Genomic DNA, 23376 nt, shown 5'->3' on the forward strand with positions numbered 1-23376 from the left:
AGGAGAGGGACACGAAGGGCACACCTGAATTTGGACCAATGTTTTTCTTGACTTGTGTTTGTTTGAAACGGAGCTCAGGCACTGAACTCTCGGGCTCACCTATTCCTCCAGCCTCGGCTCTGAGTTCCTGGGGTTGTAATTTCACTTCATTTTTTTCATGAATTTAGCAACATATCTTTTTATGCATTTTTAAGAGCGGAAACTTCACACCTCTTTATAGGTGTTGATGTATATCTTAGCTTTCTCTCAGCAAAGCCACAGTTACTTTAGAATAGTATCTCTTTTGGGAACTATTAGCAAGGAAAAGAAACAGCGAGACACTATGCTACCACCAGGTGGCAGAGCCTCAATAACCTGGAAGAAAAGCTCGCGCACCTAAGATCGCTGTCAGGTGCAGTAAAACGCACCATGTTTAAGGTGCCCTCCACTCTCCTGGGGATCTGAGGTCGGGGGGGGGGGGTGTCCTGTCGATCCGTCCATCCACCAGGCAGCGTGGCTGAGCCTCGGCATCCCTGAGAAGTGTGGCTGGAGCGAGTTCGAATTTCCGGAGACGCCCGATGGCTGCGCAGGCTAGGGACCGGCTGAGGCTGAGCCGCAGACCTGGATCTACAGTTCACTCCTGGCTTTCGGCGGCGGCGCCCAGGATAGAACCTGTGGACTCGAGCCGCCGTCTGAAGTGACTAAAGGCCGCAGGCTTCGCGCGCGTCGGGTCAAATCCTGATTTTCATTTCGCTCCAGGCTGGGAGGACTAAGTACGCTCCAAACCGCACAAACAGGAAGGAGGGAGGGCCGGGGGTGCGGGCAGAGGGCGGGTCGTTCCCAGCAGCGCGGGCGGTCCCTCCCCGCTCCGGTCCCAGACCCGCGGTGTCGGGGCGGGGCGTGCTTGTCAGACGCTGGAGCTAGAAAAGGCGGCGGCCGGGTCCGGCGAGGTGACAGCCCAACTTGGACGCCTGGCCAGGCCGACGCCGCCATGAGCGCCGCACTTTTCAGCCTGGACAGCCCCGCGCGCGGCGCACCCTGGTCCTCCGAGCCCACGGCCTTCTACGAGCCAGGTAGAGTGGGCAAGCCCGGCCGCGGGCCCGAACCGGGGGATCTAGGGGAGCCGGGCTCCACGGCCCCTGCCATGTACGACGACGAGAGCGCCATCGACTTCAGCGCCTACATTGACTCCATGGCCGCTGTGCCCACCCTGGAGCTGTGCCATGACGAGCTCTTCGCCGACCTCTTCAACAGCAACCACAAAGCGGCCGGCGCGGGCGGCCTGGAGCTGCTGCCCGGCGGCCCCACTCGCCCCCTAGGTGCGGGTTCAGCCACCCGGGGCCCGCTCAAGCGTGAGCCCGATTGGGGCGACACCGACGCGCCGGGCTCCCTGCTGCCCGCGCAAGTGGCCGTGTGCGCGCAGACGGTGGTGAGCCTGGCGGCCGCGGCGCAACCCACACCGCCCACGTCGCCCGAGCCCCCTCGAGGCAGCCCAGGGCCGAGCCTCGCGGCCGGCCCCGTCCGAGAGAAGGGCGCCGGCAAGAGGGGTCCGGACCGCGGCAGCCCCGAGTACCGGCAGCGGCGTGAGCGCAACAACATCGCTGTGCGCAAGAGCCGCGACAAGGCCAAGCGCCGCAACCAGGAGATGCAGCAGAAGTTGGTGGAGCTGTCGGCCGAGAACGAGAAGCTGCACCAGCGCGTGGAGCAGCTCACGCGGGACCTGGCCGGCCTCCGGCAGTTCTTCAAACAGCTGCCCAGCTCGCCTTTCCTGCCCCCCACCGGCACCGACTGCCGGTAACGCGCGGCGCGGGCCTCAGAGACTCCAAACGACCGATACCTCAGACCCCGACGGCCGGGAGTGGACGCCGCCAGAGCTGCTGCAGTTTCTTTGGGACGTGCGAGCGACCGGAAGCTGCAGCTTGGACACTGGACTGCGAGAGAAGCTGTATGAGTCTTTCCCCCTTAAATTATTTTTTTATAATGGTAGCCTTTTCTACGTCTTATTACCATTGCAGCTAAGGTACATTTGTAGAAAGAGAAGACTTTTCGAAGACTTTTGTAGATAAGAGGAAGAGACTGCGCATGCTTTTTGTATTAATTTTTACAATATTTGTAAGAATAAAGAAGCATTTAAATTGCTGCAGCTTCCTATATTCAGTCTCTCCCGCACACAATGTACTGGGACCTCACCAGGGAAAAGCAGGCGCCTGGGAACCACGGGACCAGGTGTGGTGCCCACACCGGGTAAGGAGATGGATGAGTTTGCTAGCTTTGGAAGCCTGGCAGAGTTGGCCTCATGCTCTGTATTGCTAGCGGAAGGAACATGGGAAAACATAGCTACTCCATGTTAGGTGGAAGGTGTAATCCCAGAGTGTGCAGACTTGGGTTGGGGCCGGCCAGAGAACAACTGAAAGGCGAGAGGGTGGAAGAGAGCCCGAGAGAATCAGAATCAGGATTCCTCTTCGCTTGTGTAGCTTTGCTTTCATTTTCCTCAATCCTAGGGACATCATGTATATTTCAAAGTGTGCATCAGGACAAATTCATATTGTAGTATACAAAAAGGACAGCCCCAAACGCCATTAATTGTAATGTTTGAGGGCTTAATCCCCCAAAAGCTGTGTGCCTTTCTCCTAAGAAAACTGTGTGTTAGGAACACGGTCTGTTGTTACTGTGCTGCTGTGCAGAAGGAAAAACCAAAACGTTCAGAGTCCAAATCTGTAGCTTCGTTAGTAACTTAAATCCTGCCCAGAGCACAGGATGGTGGGTCGCTGTGTCTGTGATCTTTGCCGTCTGACAGGTGTGTGGTGGAGTGAGCTACAGAAACTTGTTTAATACAGCTTTGTCACACCCAACGCATCTACACTGTGTGGGGGACAGCGCCATCTCTGGCAGTCCTAAGAATACTAAAACTCCAGTGTTTGGGTTGGATATTTATTTATTAGAGCAGAACAGCAACATCTCAATATGAGATATTGGTTGAAGCTTTACAGAATAGTCTTTCAGGAAACATTAAATACCACAAAGAAAAAAAAATGTCCAAATATTAGTAAAGTCTTTAATACTTTATTTAAAGCTACAACAATGAACATTTCCTAATAAATCCATAATATTGCCTCAGTAATGCAAAATGAAGACCACAGGGATATTCAAGCTTTAGAAACATGTCCTCAAACTTATAGGAAGGTAATTCAAAAAGATATAATAAAGGTATTTTGATTTTTAATTTACAAAACTATCGTATTAATCTATTTACCAGGGGAAAAAAAAGAAACCAAATAAATTTAAAACCATAAAAATACTCTGTGGAGTTAACACAGCTCCCCAAATCAAGCCTCCACCCTCCGTGCAAAGTTCCCAGATGTCAGAAAGAAGGATGGTCACCTCCTCCAGCACCTAGAAGTTCAATCTCCTCCAGTGTGACGCAGCTGGTCTGCTGTGGAGTGACAGACTGGACAAAGCAGAGTAAAGGCCCCATCTCCTTCCCAAGGACATTCTTCACTTCATAACTCTGCAGGGATATAAGCATGCTGTTAAAGCAAACAGTGCTGGACTCCTGCACATTCTGTTCCCAACAACAATGCCACAGCCAGGGCAAAGGCCCTCCTTCAGCTGCAACCTACCTTCCAATGGAAAACAGTATTTTGGGGGGTGATGGTTGAGGGTGTACTATAAAAGCCCCCTTTATTGTAGCAAACAAGTGAACTACTTTATGACTTGATTCTGATAGTTGAGTCTTGCTGTTTTGTTTTGTGGCTGCCAGGATAAACTGGCCTGACAGGATTTGGAAGACAATACAATAGCAGAGGAAGTGCTAGTCTTCCATGGGGGCTGGGCTTTTGGCCTGCATGTCTCCCACTTCCTTTGGGGACACTTCCTCAATCTAGCAACACTTCTGGTCAAAGGATTTCCTGGTGCTTGCCCAAACCTCCCTCTTCAATTGGATTCCATTTCTTCTTGGGTTTCATGGGCTAACCATGTCTTTAATGTGCAGTGGTAATGTGACTTGAGCTTTTTACTCACAGTTAAGCTTGGGAAAATTTCACCTCCAGACATAAACTCAAGTACTGGGCAACAGGGTTTCTCTTCCTGGTGTGGCTGTGCCCTGTCTGGGCTTTTACAGCTTCAACTGCAGAGCATTTTCAGAAAGGACAAGACTGATGCTGCCAAGAGTGTTGGCAGCATAGAGTGAGAGGCACCCCGACCTGTCCTCTGCACAAGGCGGCGGACTTCCCTTTAGCACTCTGTTTTGTACATATGAGTTCAGGCCATCTCTGGCCATGGTAACGTTAGGGCCAAGGAGATGGACAGAAAATGTGGCCAATACAGACTTTGGCTCCTGGCATTCTACCTGTGTCCTTAGTGTCACCCCAAGTCTGGGCTGGCCACAGTGATGTCTTAAGCTCAGTTAGGAAAGCTGGCCAGCGCAGTCAGGCACTGAGGAAGCTGGGCCAAGAGCCTTGGCTGGGAGGCTTCTGTGACTGCAACCCTGCCCTGAGGGTACCAGCTGATGGAACAGAGATGAACCATCCGGATGAAGCCCGGAATGGACCATATCTCTATGTGCAGAGTGATGGATGTTTTGTAGAGGATCAGTTTGGGATGTAAGTATAACATATGCTGACTCAATTTCCCAGTGTAGCTTTACTTTGTAGAGTTTTGGATTCCTTAGTACAAAATAAGCAAGGTTTTCAGTGTGACTCAATAGCCTGATGGGAAAGATGAGAACGGACAAGAAAGAGGAAGATCAGAGACTTGACAGGTTCACTGTGTGGACAGCAAGCTAGCAGCCTGCTCAACAGTGAGGTGTGGACGGAGCACCAGCACAGGATCAGGTCACCAATAGTGGGCAGGACGATGAAAGAGGGACAGCTTGGTACCCCTCAGTCTCTACTACTTTCCTTCACCAACGCTTGCTTAAGTTGAAAAAGATGACCCAGACAGTCCCATGGTTTTCCTCTGGCAAAAGTAAGAATTTTTTGTTTTCTTTCGAGGCAAGGTCTCATGCCATGGACAACCTTGAACTTCTGATTCTCCTGCCTTACCTCTCAAGTGCTGGAGTTACATCTGTGAAACACCATGCCCAGTTCAAAAGTATAGAACTGGGGTTTCATAAAGTTCAGTAAAACTCATTTCTATGTAAAATGTTAGGTGCAGCTTCACCACCTGTGAGTGGACTTTAAACTAGAAATCATACGTATTTTGGGGAAATTAACAATTTAGAAGACTTACATCAGCAAATTCATGTACTATCCATGAGTATGTATCTGCATATATAAAAACGTGTCTATCTGACGTTAAGGATGTATTCATTTAATTTTGTGTCAGTGCTGGGATTGAACCCAAGCTTTTCTGCATATCAGGCAACTACTATTCTGCTGAGCTACAGCCAATTCCCCCCTCTCTCTATTTTTTTAAAAGACAGAATACGTGTGTGCCTTTTCTGAAAGCTGAGGGAACAGACTTCACCCCCACATTACTGTACTATCACTAGTGAGAAACAACAATAGTTAATTTTGTTGCTTTTATTCACAGTGTGACCACAGTAAACATACAATTTAACATTCATGTATCTTAACCAGAAATAGTACATTTGTTCCAGAGAATGGATTATGGTTTTTATGGAGAGCCCTAATTTGATTCTCTGTATTTTGTGGATGTACATTCTCACCCAGAAAACCCACAGAATCTAGAGTGGGTGACTTGAGCTGAGTCTGCACACAGGCCTTTGACAGCCATCTTTCGTCAGGCTCTACTCCAGGTCAGAGGTAAGGGTCCTGCTGGCCTTTACCTCTCAACAGAGAACAAAGCTGGGGGGCAGTGGAGAGAGATTGCTAAAATGCGCTCCATGCTTAGTTTGTCCCTTTGGCCCACTGATGTAGACTCTAAACTAGAGCACCTACAAAGGTAATACCAAGAGTCATGTGTCATTTCATTTAACATCTGTGCACAGGTATGTGCAAGTGTGCACACACAAGTAAATGTATATGCATACACAGCCAGTGTCCAAGTAGACTCCTCAAATACAAATGCGTGTGTGCGTGCGCACGCACGCGCACACACACACACGCACACACACGCACATGCATACACACACACATGCACATGGGCACGCACACACACACATGCACACGCACACACGCACACATAGAGCCAGCGTGCAAGCAGACTCATACATACAAGTGCTCCTGTACTTCCATACACAGAACACATATCCACATGCCTTTCCAAGTCCTGTCAGTAGTTTTAGCTACCAGAGAGAGCATTCTGGTTGAGAATTAAGTGTGTTGGAGAAACAATATACCTCAGCTAGCAGGAAATCAAAGAAAGGAGACAGGATTTCTGATAGTGTTTCCTGGTGTCTTGATCCCCAAAGAGGATCACCAGACACTGCCTTTTTGGGATATTAGTGTTCATGGTGGCCGCTGAGTCAGAGGACAGAATCAGCCTTATGCACCAATGGGTCAGAATGTAGATACTGATGGCTGTGGGTCTTATGTTTGTTTAGGTAGGGAGGTTGGGTACATTTTGTTATTCACCCACAAGCAGGACTTTTCATGCTTTCCCCAATTTTCTCCACAGGGTATGTTCTTAGAAAACCATGGTCCACCTTCTTAAGCACCCACCTGGGCACACAGATCCCACTGGAAACTGTCAACATCAGTTTTGGTGTTCTCCTGGTCCTGCATCATGTTTCATATTCCCTCCCACAAAGACCAAAAATAGACCCAGAAATATCCCCTTTGACACACTGTAAGTTCCTCAAGTCCCAGTCTCATGCTGCCTATCTGGACTAACTACCAACTACCAGATACTCCTTTCTGCAAAGATAAAAGCTACCTTGATGGGATGTCTTTGTGGGGAGTCCCTCATGGAGAAGGACCACGTGTGAGCAATGCAATGGGCTTGACATTTTTAGGTGATGGTGACTGCTGACTTTCACCGAATAAGAAAGGCAGCTGTGTCCTCTAACTTGGTGCCAAAGCATCACTGTTTATTTGGTCAACAGTGACAATAGCACCAGCAGGTCCAATGAAAGTTCCAGGACAGAGTGTAAGGCCATCAAAGAACTGTAAAGCTGATGGGCTTTATACCAGGGGAACAAACTGGCACCTCATAAACCCTGAGAACCACAGCTCAGACCAATCATCCTCAAAGCTTATTCATGCATCGTCGGATTTTATTCAAATCCTGACAGCTCTGGTTTAGATAAAGAAGGGTTAATGGTGGCTGTGTTTCGGCTGTCCTTTTTGGCTTGGAGCTGGGGCAGGCAGGAGGCTAAGGAGAAATCTGATAGGAAGGTCAACACTCCACACATTCAGCTGTGGTAGCCACAGGTGCCTTGGTCGGCTTTCCATGGGGCACAGTAAACGAGACTGATGCAGGTCCCTGACACCCTTTTCTGGGTTATCACTTCCATGTGTTACCTACAATGCATTTATTTATAGACAGGGTTTCATGTAGACACAGGGTAGCTGCAAACTTGCTATGTAGTTAAGGACGGTCTTGAACTTTTGATCTTGCCTCCACTCCCCACTTGCAGCTATGTGCTACCACACTTAGTTACATGCAAGACTGTGGACTACACTCAGACCTTGTGCTCGATACAGTGTCCTTAAACAGCTTCTACATAGTAAATGGCATTTCAAAGAACACAAGTCCCACTACGAGGACCAACTTTCACAATGTAGTAATTCTTTTTTTGGAGGCACATGCCACAATTTTTTAAGTCTCACTATAGTAATTCTCAAAGCAGGCAACCCCAAAAGTTCTGAGAAATAACAATAATGTTTTCAGTTATTCAGAGTCTGGAATATCCAGCAGTAAAAAAAAAATAATAATAAAAAGTGCCTCAGGGCCAGCAAGATGGCTCAGTAGGTAACATTGCCTGTCATCCCCTGGGAACCACAGGGCAGGAGGAGACACCCAATTCCTACAAGAAGTTGTCCTCTAATATCTACTTGCATACTGTGGCATGCACATACTGAGAGACAGAGACACACACACATACACACACACACACACACACACACACACAGAGAGAGAGAGAGAGAGAGAGAGAGAGAGAGAGAGAGAGAGAGAGAGAGAGAGAGAGAAATAAAAAGCATGTCTTAGGCAATTCTGTTTTTTGCCTGGGAATCATGAAGAAGCTCTAGTTCCCAGACTGTGTGTCTATAACAGAAGCCACAGAGGAAAATTTTCAGTGCCTGCTTAAAGGTTGATCTGAAGAGAATCCATTTCCAAACAGGGAAAGATCTGACCTTGCTATTATACACTGCACGGCAGTGGTAAGACGGATGTTTTAATATAAGTGAATTGTGTTGTTATGATAGGATTTGTTATAAATGAACATATACAGCAAAGGGGTCTTCCTGAAGGGGCAATTTCACACAGGTTCAAGGGCACAGGGCACACTCAGGCTGCTCCTCCCTCCCCCATACTTACCCCATCCTTGGAGGCAGCAGACACCAGCAGTGAAGAAATACTGCTCTCCAGCAGCTGCAGTGACAGGGAAGAAGGTCTCAGTGACATCTCACCAACTGGCAAGCACTCATCCAAGGTATTCCTGAGTATAACACTGAATCTAAGCTGTTTGTAAAGACACTACATAGAGAAACTATGACAGGTGACCCCTACTTTTCCTTCCCAAGAACTGAAGACAGTGTGCCACAAGGTAAACCAAAGAACACACATGTACCCTGTTCCAGTCTCATCCTTGCAGTCTAGAGTAGACACATGGAATCAAGCATGAGTTCTAGGTCCCTTTTCCTACCTTGACCTTCACAGTACTCTTGGGTCTTGTGGGACAGTCCAGAAAGATGTGCAGTTGCCTCTTTTGACGAGGGGACACAACCAGTTGCAAACAGTCCCCACAGGAGAAGGAGCCTCTGTTGTGTGAAGGCACAATGGAGAATGTAAGCAACAAGGGAGGGACATATCAGAAGAGTTCTCCAGCAGAGAGAGAGAGAATTCTCTAAATACAGATGTTTAGTGACAGAAATTTTGCTGTCAGAATTAAATTATTGGAACCACCCAGAAGCAGCCAGGGACTGGACTGTTCTGATGGATTAATAGTTGGAAGCTGAAGAGGCATTATTCATGAGGAACATGGGGGAAGGTAGTCTTCTAGGAAGTGAAGGCCAGGGAATGGGGTTTCCAGCCTCTGGCAGGGCAAGCTTAACTGTCAACCCTGGTACCTTCACTCCCACACTGACTTCACATGGACTCATGCTTCTCTGACATAATCTAGATGTGACTTGTGTACACACAAGGCCAGCAACCCAGTAGGCATCAAGAAGATGTATGCTTTTTGCCTCTTTTAAAAAATTATTTTATGTATATGGCTGTTTTGCTTGTGTGTATTCTGTCTACCATGTACACCCCTGGCACTTGAAGAAGCCAGAAAAGAGCATCAGACATTTGTGAGCCGCCATGTGGGTGCTGGGAACCCTGCCTGGTCCTCTGGAGGTAGCCTGTGCTCCGAACTGCTGAGTGTCTCTCAGCCCTGCTCTTGGCTTCTAGGAAACAAGTGATGAGGACACTCTTTGGTCTGTCCTGTGTCACAGTCCACCAGGAGGCAGAGAAGCAACTCTCGAGAAACGAACAGTTCTGACACTGTGCTTGGCTAGCTGTATAACATAATACAAACTAGTTATCTGAGAGGAGGGAGCCTCAAGTGAGAAAATGCCTCCTAAAATTGGGCTGCAGGCAGAAGGGCATTTTAACTAGTGATTGATGCTTACTTAGTCCATTGCTGGCTGTGCCAACCCTGAGCTGATGGTTCTGGATTCTGTAAGAAAGCAGGGTGAGCAAACCATGGGGAGCAAGCCAGTAAACATCAGTCCCCTGCATCAGCTCCTGTCTTCAGGTTCCTTCCCTGCTTGGGTTCCTGTTCTGAATTCCTTCAATGATGTACTACAACGTGTAATCCAAATAAACCCTTTCCTCTTCAGCTTGTTTTTGATCATGGTGTTTCATCACAACACAGAAACCATAACCAAAACAAATAGTTAGCTTTGACCTCAGCCTAGGAGGGTAAGAAAAAAGGGCAGCAGAGGGGTGTCTATTGACAGCTGCTCACTGTCCCCTGGGAAAGTCTGCAGGACTCCTGGACATGCTATGCAGCGTGTCCTACCTGTTCACATTTGTACTTATTCTTTCTTCTTCTAGTAATGAAGGAGCTAAGTACAAAGCTCAGTTCTACACTTTTTTTGTTGTTGTTGTTGAGCTGAGGATTGAACCCAGAGCCTTACGCTTGTTAGGCAAGCGCTCTACCACTGAGCTAAATCCCCAACCCCAGTTCTACACTTTTAAGGACAGGAAGAGTTGCAAAAACAGGGTTCTCCATTAGGAAAACCCACAAAGAAGCATCACAGCCTCTATCCTGCAGCTCAGCAGAATGGGTTCCCTTTTGTGCTTAGGGAACCCACATACAGGACAGAAGGTCGCAGGACCCTGGGGCTGGGATACTGCAGTGTTTTTTGGGCCCCAGGGGTTTCAGGCAGCCTTACCCATCTTCTGGCTTCTGTTCCAATCTCCCATTGCCACACCGGTCACACACAGGCCACGAGAAAGCAGTGCTCTCATCTACATCAACCACAGTACCTAGTGAGAGGAAAGGCAGGATTCACCACTGACCCATCTCCTTGCCTCCAGGATTGCCTGTCTTAGCTCTGACTTACTTTCTAGTTTGCTAATTCTTTCTTTTATGTGATTTTCTGATTTACTTGACTATTGTGGTTAAGAATATATGAAGTCACAGGGCTGGAGAGACGGCTTAGTGGGTGAGTGCTTCCTGTGCAAACATGAGGAACTAAGATCAAGTCTCCAGCACCCAGAAAAAAAAGAAAGAGAAAGAAAAAGCCAAGCATGGCTGTACATGGACCTGTAACTCCAAGCTGGTGGGAACAGACATAGGAGAATTACCTGGACTTGTTGGCTGCAGGTTCTGTAAGAGATACTGTTTCAAGGGAGTAAGATGGGTAATGACAGAGCAGGACATCTGATGTCCTCCTGTAGCCTCCATGCACAAGCAATGAATATAACACACACACACACACACACACACACACACACACCGTAAATTTTCTAAGAAAACATTTATGATCTAGTTAATCAAAAAACATGAGTGCGATAGAATGTGTCTTATTTAGGGTTTCTATTGCTATAAAGAAACACCATGTCCAAAGCAACTCTTATAAAGGAAAACATTTAGTTGGGGCTTGCCTACAATTTCAGAGGTTTAGTCCATTTTCATCATCGTAGGGAGCATGGTAACACATAGGGAGACATGGTGCTAACGAAGGAGCCGAGAATTCTACATCTGGATCCACAGGCAGCAAGAAGAGACTGAGACACTGGACTGGTTTGAGTATCTGAGACGTCAAAGTCAGACCCCAGTGACACACATCCTCCAACAAAGCCACACCTACTCCAGCAAGGTCACATCTCCTAATAGTGCCAATCTCTGTGATGTTATGGGGCCATTTTCAATAAAACCTCACATTGCACTCCTGGGCCCCTATAGGCTTATGGCTATATCATAATGCAAAATGCATTTTGTTACAAGCTGCAAGAATGTAGTAAGAATTCAGCTGAATATGATAATGCTACACCGGAAAAATCAAGGCATTCTTCTGGTGGAACTCAAATCTCAAGGAGTATTTAGTGTAAAAAGCCTTAGTAATATAGCAACTGTTTTCTGCTATGAATTTCATGTGCACACACAACTTCCCCAAGATCTTTTAACAGTGTATTTTGCCAGGCATCCTAGGCCAAAATGGCCAGGTCTCCTGAATGAAGGGAAACACAAGACAAGACACCACCTGGGAGACAAGGCGCACAGCTTTGTTTCTTGTGCTAATGAAGCTTAGATCCTCCTTCCTCTCACAGCCCAAATGGCATTCCAGAGAAAGTGACTCAGAGCAAAAGGGTTTTTGGCATACCAGGTGCAATGTAGCTATGAGGCAGAATTCCCAGCTCCAAGAAGAGTTACCCTGCCCTGCCAGGATAGGGCAGCATAGGGAAATAGAGGCAGTTTTATTTTAGTGACTTATAGATTCCTTTACCTAAGCACCTGTAAGGCTGTAGTTTGAGCACATTTATTATAGACTTGTAATGATTCACCTAACCACTTATAAGAATATATTTTGAGCACATAAATTCCTTTTCTGACTTATTCCAGGCCTAATCTGACCCCACCTCCTCAATTCACTCCCCTTTTGGGTTGCACATGAAGCTGGCTATCACGGCTCTGGTATGGACCCTGGAAGCTTTGCTTTTGATTGGTAAGAGTCAGGCTGCTGGTAGGACTCAGACTGGTTCAGGAGGAGGAAGGGGAAGGAACCAAGATGGAGAAGAACAAGGATGAAGATGAGGACAGGACAGAAGAGTTAAGTTGTGAGAGGACAGGAGGAGAAGGGTCGGAGAGGAGCTGAGTGTGAGAACAGAACTGAAGCTGTGTAGACAGAATTTAATTTCAGAGGAATAAAGTGCATGGACAAAAGAACCTGGTGTACTTAGATTATTTTCCTGCAGATTATCCCTGCCATTAGTAGTGTCTCTTCTGGGCCCCTGGGAAGGAAACTAAGAGGCAGAAACTCAATAATTTCCAAAAGCATTTACTCCAACTTCGAAAGTCTATCATAGTCTCAACAATGTTCAAAAATCCAAAGTTCAAAGTCTCTTCTGAGATTCATGTAATCTCTTAACTATGATCCCCTGTCAAATCAAAAGCAAAAACCAGATCATATACTTCCAACAAATAATGGCACAAGATATATATTACCATTTCAAAAGGGAGCATAAAGAGGAAATGCTGGACCAAAGCAAGACTGAAAACCAGCTGGGAAAACTCCAAGCTCTGCATCTTCATGCTTGATGTCAAAGCGCTCTTCAGATCTCCAATTCCTTTCAGTTTTGTTGACTGCAACAGACTATTCCCTCTTGGGCTGGTTCCACTCCCTGTTAGCAGTTCTCCTTAGCAGGTATCCCATGGCTCTGGTATCTCCAACGTTTTGGTGTCTCCAAGGCAATTCAGGCTTCACTCTCACAGCTTCACATAATGGCCTCTCTAGGCCTCCATTCAGGGACACCCTGCCACAACCCTGGCACCAGCAGCTTTTCCATAGACCCTTTCTTCTACCCTTAACTCTAAAGCAAGAGACATATAGCTGAAGCTGCCAAGTTCTGCTGTTTATTGGGGCTGGAACATGGTCCCCCTCATTCAATTACATCTTCACCAGTTTTCTGGTTTTGATGGTTTCCTTCACTGTCTAAGCTTGGCTGTCTTGAAACTCAATCTCTAGGCCAGGCTGGCCTCCAACTCAGAGATCTGGCAGGCTCTACCTTCGAATTCTAGGATTAAAGGTGTGTACCACCAACACTTGGCTGTAAACTTTTCTTTAATTCTTTTCATAGATTGGAAGCCTAGCTGGGTGGGGTCTTGCCATGTGGTCACCACTCCCTTTATTCCATCTAACATCAGGCTTTTCTTTAATTTGTTTATCTCCTTGAACACAAGATTTAACTCCTTTCTACTTCCTTGTGTCTCTTTACTCCTTGAACTGTATATTTTGCATTTTTCTTTGTTCAGCTTGTTCCTTTTCATTATAAATCTTCATTAGCGTTAACACTAATAACCACACGACAGAGCCAGTACTAGGCTGTTCTGAAGTCTCCTCTACCAATGTCATTAATCCAAAACTCTTTAATTTAGCCTCAGCAGACAATTCAGCCAAGGGCAAAAAGCAGCCACATTCTTCACCAAAATATCACAAGACAATATACAAATATTCTTCTCCACTGAAACCTCTTCAGCCAGACCCCCACAATTCAAATTACCCTCAGCACCACTGTCTTCCATGCTTCTACTAGGATGGCCCATTGAGACCCACTTAAGCATTCAATTGCTTTTCTAATCCAAAGTCACAAAATCTACATTCCTCCAAACAAAAGCATGGTCAGGCCTATCACAATAATACCCCAGTCCCTGGCACCAACTACTGTCTTAGTTAGGGTTTTACTGCTCTGAAGAGACCATGGCAACTCTTATAAAGGAAAAACATTTAATTGAAGCTTGTTTATGGATTCAAAGGTTTAGTCCATTACTGTCCTGGCAGGAAGCATGGTGGCATGCAGGCAGATACGGTGCTGGAGAAGGAGCTAAGAGTTCTACATCTGAATTTGCAGGCAGCAGGAAGAGACTGTGCCATTGGGCCTGGCTTGAGCATCTGAGACTTTGAATCCCGCCCCCAGTGACACACTTCCTCCAACAAAGGCACACCTATTCCACCAAGACGACACCTTCTAATAGTGCCACTCCCTGTGAATCTATGGGGCCATTTTCATTCAAACTACCACAGTATGGGATATAAAAGGTCTAAGAAACAAAATGGCACAGTCTCTACTGGACATGATCAGTCCAGTTGGAGAAGCAGGGAGGTGAAAGAAGTGATCACTGAGTACAAACACCAGAAGAGAAAAATCTAAGCTGACAAGTGGAACAGGTCCCTGAAGAGTGCAGCCCAGGAGCTGGCTCAGGCCCAGGGCAGTGAGCTAGGTACACAGCTGACAGCACAGGGCCAAGGCAGAGTACGCAATATGAGGTTGGCAGTTCACAGTGGGGATGAAGATGGTTCCCCTGGATGTACTGGTGTACTTCAGGCCATTCTTGTCGAATTATAAACAATTTGATATTAAAAGAAAAAGAAAGAGGTTTCCAAAACCAAGAAGGATTTTGCCCCTCCTGCTCCCTTTCCTCTCTCCTTCCACATCTTTATCACAGTGTTTGTTTGTGTTCTAGGGATAAAACCTAGCGTGTGGCAGGCACTTCACTCCAGAGGTGTGCTTGCCCCACTTGCATTTTCTAAACAAAATGTCATTCTCCACTACAACAAGCATCAGGAGACAGTATTTATAGACAGTGAAGCAGATTTTTTATGACAACTAGAAGGCTTGGTTTATTAAATATGTTTTATATTTTATGCAAACTTAAATGACTTTTATAAAACAAGAATAGGTCCATTTTTGGGGGAGTGGGATGGGGAGACAGGGTTTCTCTGTGTAGCTTTGGAGCCTGTCCTGAAACTCACTCTGTAGCTCAGGCTGGCCTCTGCCTCCCAAGTGCTGGGATTAAAGGCATGCGTCATCACCACCCGGTGAATAGGTCGATTTTGAAGAGATTACTTCAACTAATGACACTGTCTTTGTAAATATAATCGAAAGTGTGTCAAAAGAATGAAAAATAGCATTTTTTCATTTTTGTTGGTTATCTGAAACCATGTATTTTGTACCATGTGTTTTTATCATATTCACTTCTCACTTCTCAAAGACCCACCTTTCCTTCCCTACCCAATCAACTTCATGCTATCCCCTGCATCATCCAGTTTGCGCTGCCACGCACTCTTAAACATGTGACTTTTCACTAAAGGTTGGTGTACACCCTTAAAAATGGATTCTTCTCTCCTAGTAGCTACAGCTGCCAATAGCTCCCTAGCTACAGAGACACAGCAGGAAGCTCAGAGGGAGACACTATGCAGAATCCCAAACAGCAGCAGATGCTCTGCATGCTGGCCATCTTGCAGCCCAAGTTTTCTTCTACAGTATTTTCCCTCTCAGTACTGAGGATTGAACCTAGGGCAAACACTCCGGTATATTCCCAACTTCTGTCCTATAAACCAATCAATACAAAGGAGGCTGCTAATCAAAGCTCTGTTTTAGTCAGGGTATCTGGGGGGTATTCACAGCCCTGACTTTTATGTGAGATTAAGTAACTTCCTTTCAACTAGAGAATATGGCACAAGCTGAAGAAATGTGCTTTATTTGCATTTACAAACCATTGGAAACCATCTCATATAATTTTAGGCCAGATTTGAGGGACGGCTGGGAAGTACACCACTGAACAGTTGGTTATCCACAACATTATTCCACAGGAGTACTGAAAGAAAAGCCCGTCTCACCTCTTGCACTCACTGCTAAAAGCCTCCATTGACTCTGTCTGATACATAGAAATCTCTCAGATAGGCTTGGGAAAGGTACACTTAGCTATTAGACCATCTTTGTAAAAAGAGGCTTTAAAGGGTAAATGTGAAGAAGGAACCACACCAAAAACAAGTCATATCAGAGAGCCTCTAGGCCTGGAGGCAGCAGAGCAAGACAAGGAAGAACCTGAGAAGGGGCACTGCTGTCACTGAGCAGTGTGAACCCAGCTTTATATGAATTTGCCCCCAAAGTCAGCTACCAGCCTTTGCATGGACATGGACAGCTGGGAAGGTCAGTCTACTCTCTACCATCACCCTACTGAAGGCACTCCTAATGGTAGAGCCAATCTTTGCTACTTTGCTTTCTCTTATCAGGAGGTCTGGCAGTACCCTGCTCTATGATAATGTGTTTACATACTGGGCTTGTCTACCCCAGGCCTTCAGGACACCTTCAGAGCTGGCCAGGAAACAGAGGAAATCCTCTAGCAGTGAATGCTACTAGAGAATGTTGAGATAGGATGAAAATGTCAGAAATATAGGTCTATAGGAAACATATCATCAAGGAAATTAAATTGACAAGTATGTTTTTTAAAATGACAATAATAATCATGTATTCAGTACTTTCAGTCACAAGCAAGGTAAAGAATAGTAGTGGTGTAACTGAGTGCTCACAGCTTGTTTTCTGGCACCAAGTTTTGCCATACAGCCTCAACTAGCTAACGTGGTCCAGGCTGCCTCTCAAGTTCATACCATGAGCACAAACCACTATGCTTGGCTAATAACACTCCCACAGGAATCAGGACAGCAGTGCCATCTGAAAGCCAAACTGAGTTTTCGTAATTATATACCAGAAACTCTAGGCCAACCACTAGTACCTTTTAAAAAGATTTTACTTTACTTTAATTTTTATCAGAGTTTTGAGTTTTGATATGCAGCTTATGTTGATATGCAGTACAATGTCCAGGTAAGATTCTAAGTCTTAAAAAGAAAGGAAGAAAGAAATCCTGAAAGGAAACAGAATACATGAATGCTCAGTGCAATGGGAAAACAACAACAAAACAACAACCTAGAAGTAACAGTAGCAGAGGTGGGGAGATCCAGGAGCAACACGTCAGAAAAGCTGTATTAGTCAGAGACAATAATAATGCTTTTCAATGAGCATGAGTGAGCGTACTGTACAAACTAAAAGGCGTGTTATCAACATGGATACAACAAGAACCAGCTACATGCTATCTAAAAGAGACTGCCCTTATATGTAAACCACTGGCAGGTTAGACGTAAAGGAGAGCACATGCTGTGATGTTAAACCTTGTAAGAGAAGGCCATACTGATTTTAATTTCAGACAGGGCAAACCTCAGAGTCATGAAAATCACTGGGGCTAAAATAATTATTAAGTAACAATAATAGGGTCAACTCTTTAATGTGTCTGCATGCAACAATGCATTAAAAAACATGAAAAGCCAGGTGTATGCCTTTAATCTCAGCACTCGGGAGGCAGACATATAGGTGGTTCTCAAGACCAGAATGGTCTATAAAGGTTCAGATCAGCCAGGGCAATATTAGTAAGACCAAGACAAAATAAAATAAAATAAAAAATCCATGAAACACAGAGATGGGACTTGTAGGAGCAATAAATTCATAAGTAAATCCCAAACTAACACTCCTGTTGACTGAGACTGATTATTTGATATTTTCACCCAACAGCAGGAAAATGCATTCTTATGGTTAGAGAGAAAATTCACTTCAAAAGACTATATCCTGGGTCATAAAACACACTTAGCCATTTGAGAAACAAGCCAGGCCAAGGAGACTGCTCAGTGTGCTAAATGCTATTCAAACTTGAGGACCTGAGTTTCAACACAGGGACACACATGAAGGTGGAGGGAGAACAGACCCCACAGTTGACCTCCACAAGTGTACATCTACATCCACATGCACACATGCATGCACATGTGATAATGATGATGATGAAAAATAAAAATGGAAGTTAGAGCTGAGTAGGTAGTTTGTGAATAGAGGACTGAGCTCGGAAGATTTTAAGTTTAAGGCTAGCTTGGGCTACACAGTGAGTCACAAAATAGTTTAGGTTACAGCAGGAAATCTTATTCAAAACAACAACTAGTGGCTGGAGAGATGGGTCAATGATTAGGAGCACTTGCTGGTCTTGCAAAGGACCTGGGTGTGGCCCCCAGCAACCATATCATGTGGCTCACAGCTGCCTATAACTACAGTTCCAGTACATCCAATACCCTTCTCGGACTTTCACAGGCTCCAGGCATGCATGTGGGACACATAACTGTGTTGGCACTCACAGAGACATACTAAAGAGAATGTCTGACAAACAACACAGGACAAACTAGGCATGGAGGTGCATGCCTGCAATTGCCACCCACATTCAGGACATGGAGGCCAGAGGACAGGAGTTCAAGGGCTATAGCAGATCCTGTCTTAAATCGTCAATAACAGTAAATAGTCTAGAACAGGCAAATTCACAGAAGCAGAAAGTAGACTCACAATTTCTTAAGGGTGTGGGAGACAGCATGTAACAGGGTTTGGTTTGCTTGTTTTGCTCCAAGGTTATAGTAAGGCTTACACAATTTTGTGAGTATTAAAATACTTTGAATAAGTGAACCATACAGCATGTAAAGGTTTTTTTTTATAAAGTCCATGAGGTCTGGTTCAGTGGTACAATATGTGACTAATATGAGCAAGACCCTGGGTTCCATCTCTGGAACTTCACAAAACTAAAAACCATAAAACACAGACTGGGTCCCTGAAATTCTCTTTTACAGAAAATGGAAACGATATCCAAGGATGCATTGAGACATCCTATGCCTGTGCTGGTGAAGAGCAGCTTGTCCATGAAGGCCTACCTACGGCTGTGTGAACCTCTAGCTCTCCGGACAGACTGTCTAGAACGTTTCATTTCTGCTAAGGTGATGTGTGTGTGTGGCACAGCAGAGCAAGAATACAGAAGATATATAGTAAGAGATTGTTGTTAAGATGATGCACTCGTATGTACACTGTAAAGATTTGTCACTCGAATTGGTTTAATAAAACGCTGATTGGTCAGTAGCCAGGCAGGAAGTATAGATCAGACTATGAGAATTCTGGTGGAGTGGCCAGCCAGACACAGAGGAAGCAAGATGAATATGTCCTTTTAAGAAAAGGTACCGGTTGGGGATTTAACTCAGTGGTAGAGCGCTTGCCTAGCAAGCGCAAGGCCCTGGGTTCGATCCTCTGCTCCACATACGAAAACAAAACAAAAAAAAAAAACCCCAAAAAACAAACAAACAAACAAACAAAAAAAAAACACAGAGAAAAGGTACCAAGCCACGAGGTAAACACAGATAAGAATTAAGGGTGAAATTTAGCTAGTAATAAGTCTGAGCTACTGATTTAGCATTCATAGGTAATATTAAGCTTCTGAGTCAATTATTTGGGAAGCAGCTGATGGGTATTTGGGAACAGGCAGGAGGGAGAGAAACTTCTGCCAACAGGAGATTGTTACCTTCCCCTGAGTTCAGTTTTACCTAACTCCAATGTATACGCATTACTATTATTATGAAATATTTTTAATAAAATTAAAAAAGAAAGCTCTGATACTATTTTCATCTCTGGATTTATATGCCCAACCAGTTGCTGAAATATCTCTTCCTCATGCTTCAAAAGCACCCAAGCCAACTATTTTATAAGCTTATTAAAAATACAACTGAATGCTCTAGAGAGATGGCTCAATGGTTCAGTGTGTACTGCTCTTAGAGAGGTCCTGAGTTCAGTTGTTAGCACCCATGCTATGCAGCTCACAACTGTCTTTAAGTCCAGCTCCAGTGGGAGCTGACACCTCTGGCTGCTGAGGGCATCTGTGCTCATGTGCACATAACCTTCACACACATACAAATATACATAATTAAAAATAAAATAAACAGTCAGGTGGTGGTGACTCACACCTTTAATACCAGCACTTGGGAGGCAGAGGCAGGCGGATCCCTGTGAGTTCGAGGCCAGCCTGGTCTACAAAGTGAGTTCCAAGAAAGGCACAAAGCTACACAGAGAAACCTTGTCTCAAAAAACCAAAAATAAATAAATAAATAAACATTAAATATATAACTACCCCCAAACAAAACAACCACCCAAACAAGAGGAACAATGGGAATGGAAGCGGGGTAAAGAGAAGGTAGTAGGTGGTGAATATGATAAAAATACTTTATATATGTATGAAAATGTCATAATGAAATTCATTATTATGCATAATTAAATATGCTAAATAACAATAATAAGCACAAACAAGAAAATATCCAAAGTCTCAAGCAAGACACAGCTATGCCCTCAGGGTTTCATATTCTATGCCTGTTTGGGCAGACCTAACACGTGCCTTGTGGCCTGAGGTGGAAGCTTGCAGACGGCTGCACCCGTTCTCTCTGTATGCATGCTCCCTCTTGATCTGATTCACTACCCAACCCATCAGTATTCCTCCTAATGAAACCCACCCCTCTGTTCGTCCTTTGTTTACTTCTTTGTCACTGCATTATTGCCTCTCTGGGCCTCCTGCCTCTAGGATGGAATCCAGACCCTTTAGTCTTCAGAGCTGGTTTCTTCAACCACTCCCTATGTTAATACTACAGGGTGTTCTCTGTGTGCACACAGTTATGTTTTTTACTTCATCAGTACTGAAGCTGTTCACTTCTGTGCATGACAGACTATGCTCTTGACAGCTAGCTGTCCCTTCAGCTTCCTCTTGGTACCTCCCTCCATCTTTCAGCCTACCCACCTTTCTCCACTGGCTTGTCACCTCTCTCTAGTTGCTATCTTTTAAGTCCTGCTCCTTACCCCAGTCATTAATTAATTAATTCTGGTACCTAAAAAAATCATTTGTTTTGCATTTGCAGACTTGTGCTTGTACACATGCGTAGTACAGAGAACAACTTGTGGGAATTAGCTGTCTTTTTATACTGTGTCAGTGATGGGGACTCTACTCAGGTCATTGATTTGGAGGTAAACACCTTCATTTGCTGAGCCATCTCACAGGCTCAAGGATCCTTCCTAGATATTACTTTGTAAGGTGACAGCCCCATTTGAGACACTGAGTCTTGTTTGTGTACTTACCTGATTTATATCTTCCTATATAGACTCCTAGTCTACAATTACAGACCCTCTTCTTATTTTGTTCCTATACATCTAATGTCTGGAACATAGACACCCAATAAAAAGTGACCAAGCAGTATATTTAAAATAATACACCATGTAAGACAGTGGAATTCTGCTTCCAATCAGAGGGCTACCCACCTTGCACACTGCAAATGGAGTTGACAGGCGTGAGGGAGCCCAGTTCATCCAGTATCACTGGGCCAGGCAGGTCACAGGAACTAGCACCAGAAGGCACATACAAGTGGGATTTCTGGGGTAGAAGGACTGTCCGCTCCACACAAACAATCTGACCTGCCATGGAGATGAAAAAGGGTCTCACTGTGTAACCTCAGCTGGCTTCTAACTTACAATACTCCTGCTTCAGCATCCCATGTTTTGGAGTTACAGGCCTTTGTTACAGGGCCAGACATACACCATATTCTCTAGCTTTTGTTTTATTTTTAAAAGGGACACATTTAGGCCATAACTGGAGGTGGTTTCCATATGAGCCCAGGTGCTGTCAGCAGAGTCAAGAAGAGGCCAATAGTGCTTTCCAGTGTCTACTACAGCTTGTGGGGCTGGCTCCTGTCAAGTGGTCTTGGTCAATGAGAGCCCATGGCGGGTAAGATGGCCTCTCTACCCCTACCAGGCTAGGCTCACACTGGGCTTTGTGAAGGTCCGGCAGTACTGAGCAGGATGGGGCAACAGTGTAGGAACTAAGCAGTCAGTCTAATTAAAGCAATCAAAAGGAACCAGCGTACCCTTGTCTTGGAGAGCATCCCTGAAGAGTATGTTATGAGGCACAGCCATGTTGAGTCCTTCTAGAACTTCTGGGCTCAGCACACATGAGGGGGTTACATAGATCGGCAGGGTTTTGGGAAGGCAGTGGTCCCTTTCATCCTGTATTTGTAGGGTGATGTCAGTCACCAGCAGCCAGATTTCCTTTTGTGCCAAAAGATTCTTTAGCTACAATTTGAAATAAAAAAACCCCCAAACTATTAGCTGTGCATATCCAAAACCTTTAAAAGTAATATTAGTAATTATTTATACTCATAATTTAACATATGATTTCACAAACACTTTAAAACATAGAATAAAGTTTACAAACCATGGTTACTAGTACTCACTGATGCAGTTATGCCCTCTCCATGGCTGCTAGGGCTCCTCTAAAGGATACAACACAGCCCTCTCTTTCGGTTTTCTATTTGTCCCCTGAAGTAATCAGGGAAAACTCACTGTCATTCCCTCCCAGGCCTATGTCTGTGTGGACACAGAGCCGCTCTCTGTTTTGTGGATCCATGGTCTCTATGGATACCTATCTGTTTCCGGAGGGTTAGGAACAGACCTCCTGTGACCTGGCAGAGGACTTACAAAGCAGGTGTCATAAATCTGCTGCACATGCAGCAGGTTTCATTTTTATTAGTTTTGCCTTTCTTTTCCCCTTTCTTGATAATTTTTATGTATATATATTTTGTCATTTGCAGGAGTTGTGATACTTTTAGAGGTTCTAGTAAACTGGCATTCTGCCTTTACCAGTGGGTCAGAACTTACATCAGTAGATACAAGTACAAGTCACAAAGAAAGTATAGGCCCAGGACCTATGTTCCCGGCTGGTTTAAGAGCTCTGCTGCTATGGCTGGAGCAGATGGCATGCTTAGGAGATGTGGGCTGGGGTAAAGAGGGGGCTTATTTCATTAGGGAGTTGATTACATAAAATAAAGTAGAGTAAATATCACAGAGGAAAATATAAATATAGCTAGCTTTCTCCTTGTTGGTGAGGAAAGGTTTTGTTTATTTATTGGGACTGAATTCCCTGTGGAGCCCCGGGACCTCATGAACCTCTGATCTCCCTGCTCCCATCTCTGAGCCACTACATTCTGCTGGAGAGGAAGCTACACAAGGGAAGTCTAAAGAAAATTCTGTTGTAAAAGTCTATGGTAGGAGGAACAGATGTGCAACATGACTTTGGGTACACACACCAGGTGTGCACAGGGATACATCCACATCTGTCTCTTCGCTCTAGTCACAGAGAAGGTCTAAACATAATTACATTCCACCTGAAGCAAGACCATCCAGACCAGACACTGTTTTTTTTGTTTGTTTGTTTTTGTTTTTGTTTTTGTTTTTGTTTGAGCTGAGGATTGAACCTGGGGCCTTGCGCTTGCTAGGCATGCACTCTACCACTGAGCTAAATTCCCAACCCCCAGACACTGTTTTTTAAATATCATTTTCCCTTTACACTTTGGCAGCTCTCCATGAAGAAAGGGCTGGTTCTAAGGTCTAAAGTCCGAA

At 45.2% G+C, this 23376-nt stretch overlaps 2 protein-coding genes across 5 annotated transcripts in view; one reads left to right on the plus strand and one right to left on the minus strand.

The window, feature by feature from the left end:
• The first annotated feature begins 821 nt into the window (after positions 1 to 821).
• On the plus strand, positions 822 to 2116 carry Cebpd (CCAAT enhancer binding protein delta). Its single transcript, XM_036196159.1, has one exon. The coding sequence runs from the start codon at positions 971 to 973 to the stop codon at positions 1775 to 1777; it is 807 nt and encodes a 268-aa protein (XP_036052052.1). The 5' UTR covers positions 822 to 970; the 3' UTR covers positions 1778 to 2116.
• Positions 2117 to 2905: 789 nt separating this feature from the next.
• Positions 2906 to 23376, minus strand: part of Spidr (scaffold protein involved in DNA repair) — a 306197-nt gene continuing 285726 nt past the window's right edge. For all 4 annotated transcript variants that reach the window (XM_036196155.1, XM_036196157.1, XM_036196154.1 and 1 more), the window contains 6 exons: positions 21846 to 22050; positions 21244 to 21396; positions 10488 to 10581; positions 8750 to 8864; positions 8422 to 8475; positions 2906 to 3487 (listed from right to left, as the gene is read on the minus strand). In XM_036196155.1, coding sequence (XP_036052048.1) covers positions 3341 to 3487; positions 8422 to 8475; positions 8750 to 8864; positions 10488 to 10581; positions 21244 to 21396; positions 21846 to 22050 — 768 coding nt within the window. In that variant the 3' untranslated portion in view covers positions 2906 to 3340. The remainder of the gene's footprint in view (positions 3488 to 8421; positions 8476 to 8749; positions 8865 to 10487; positions 10582 to 21243; positions 21397 to 21845; positions 22051 to 23376) is intronic.

Source organism: Onychomys torridus, chromosome 8, assembly GCF_903995425.1.
Source record: "Onychomys torridus chromosome 8, mOncTor1.1, whole genome shotgun sequence".
Taxonomy (NCBI): Eukaryota; Metazoa; Chordata; class Mammalia; order Rodentia; family Cricetidae; genus Onychomys; species Onychomys torridus.

Excerpts from the sequence above, each read along its gene's own strand:
- Cebpd (XM_036196159.1), top strand. The coding sequence starts at position 971 with ATGAGCGCCGCACTTTTCAGCCTGGACAGCCCCGCGCGCGGCGCACCC.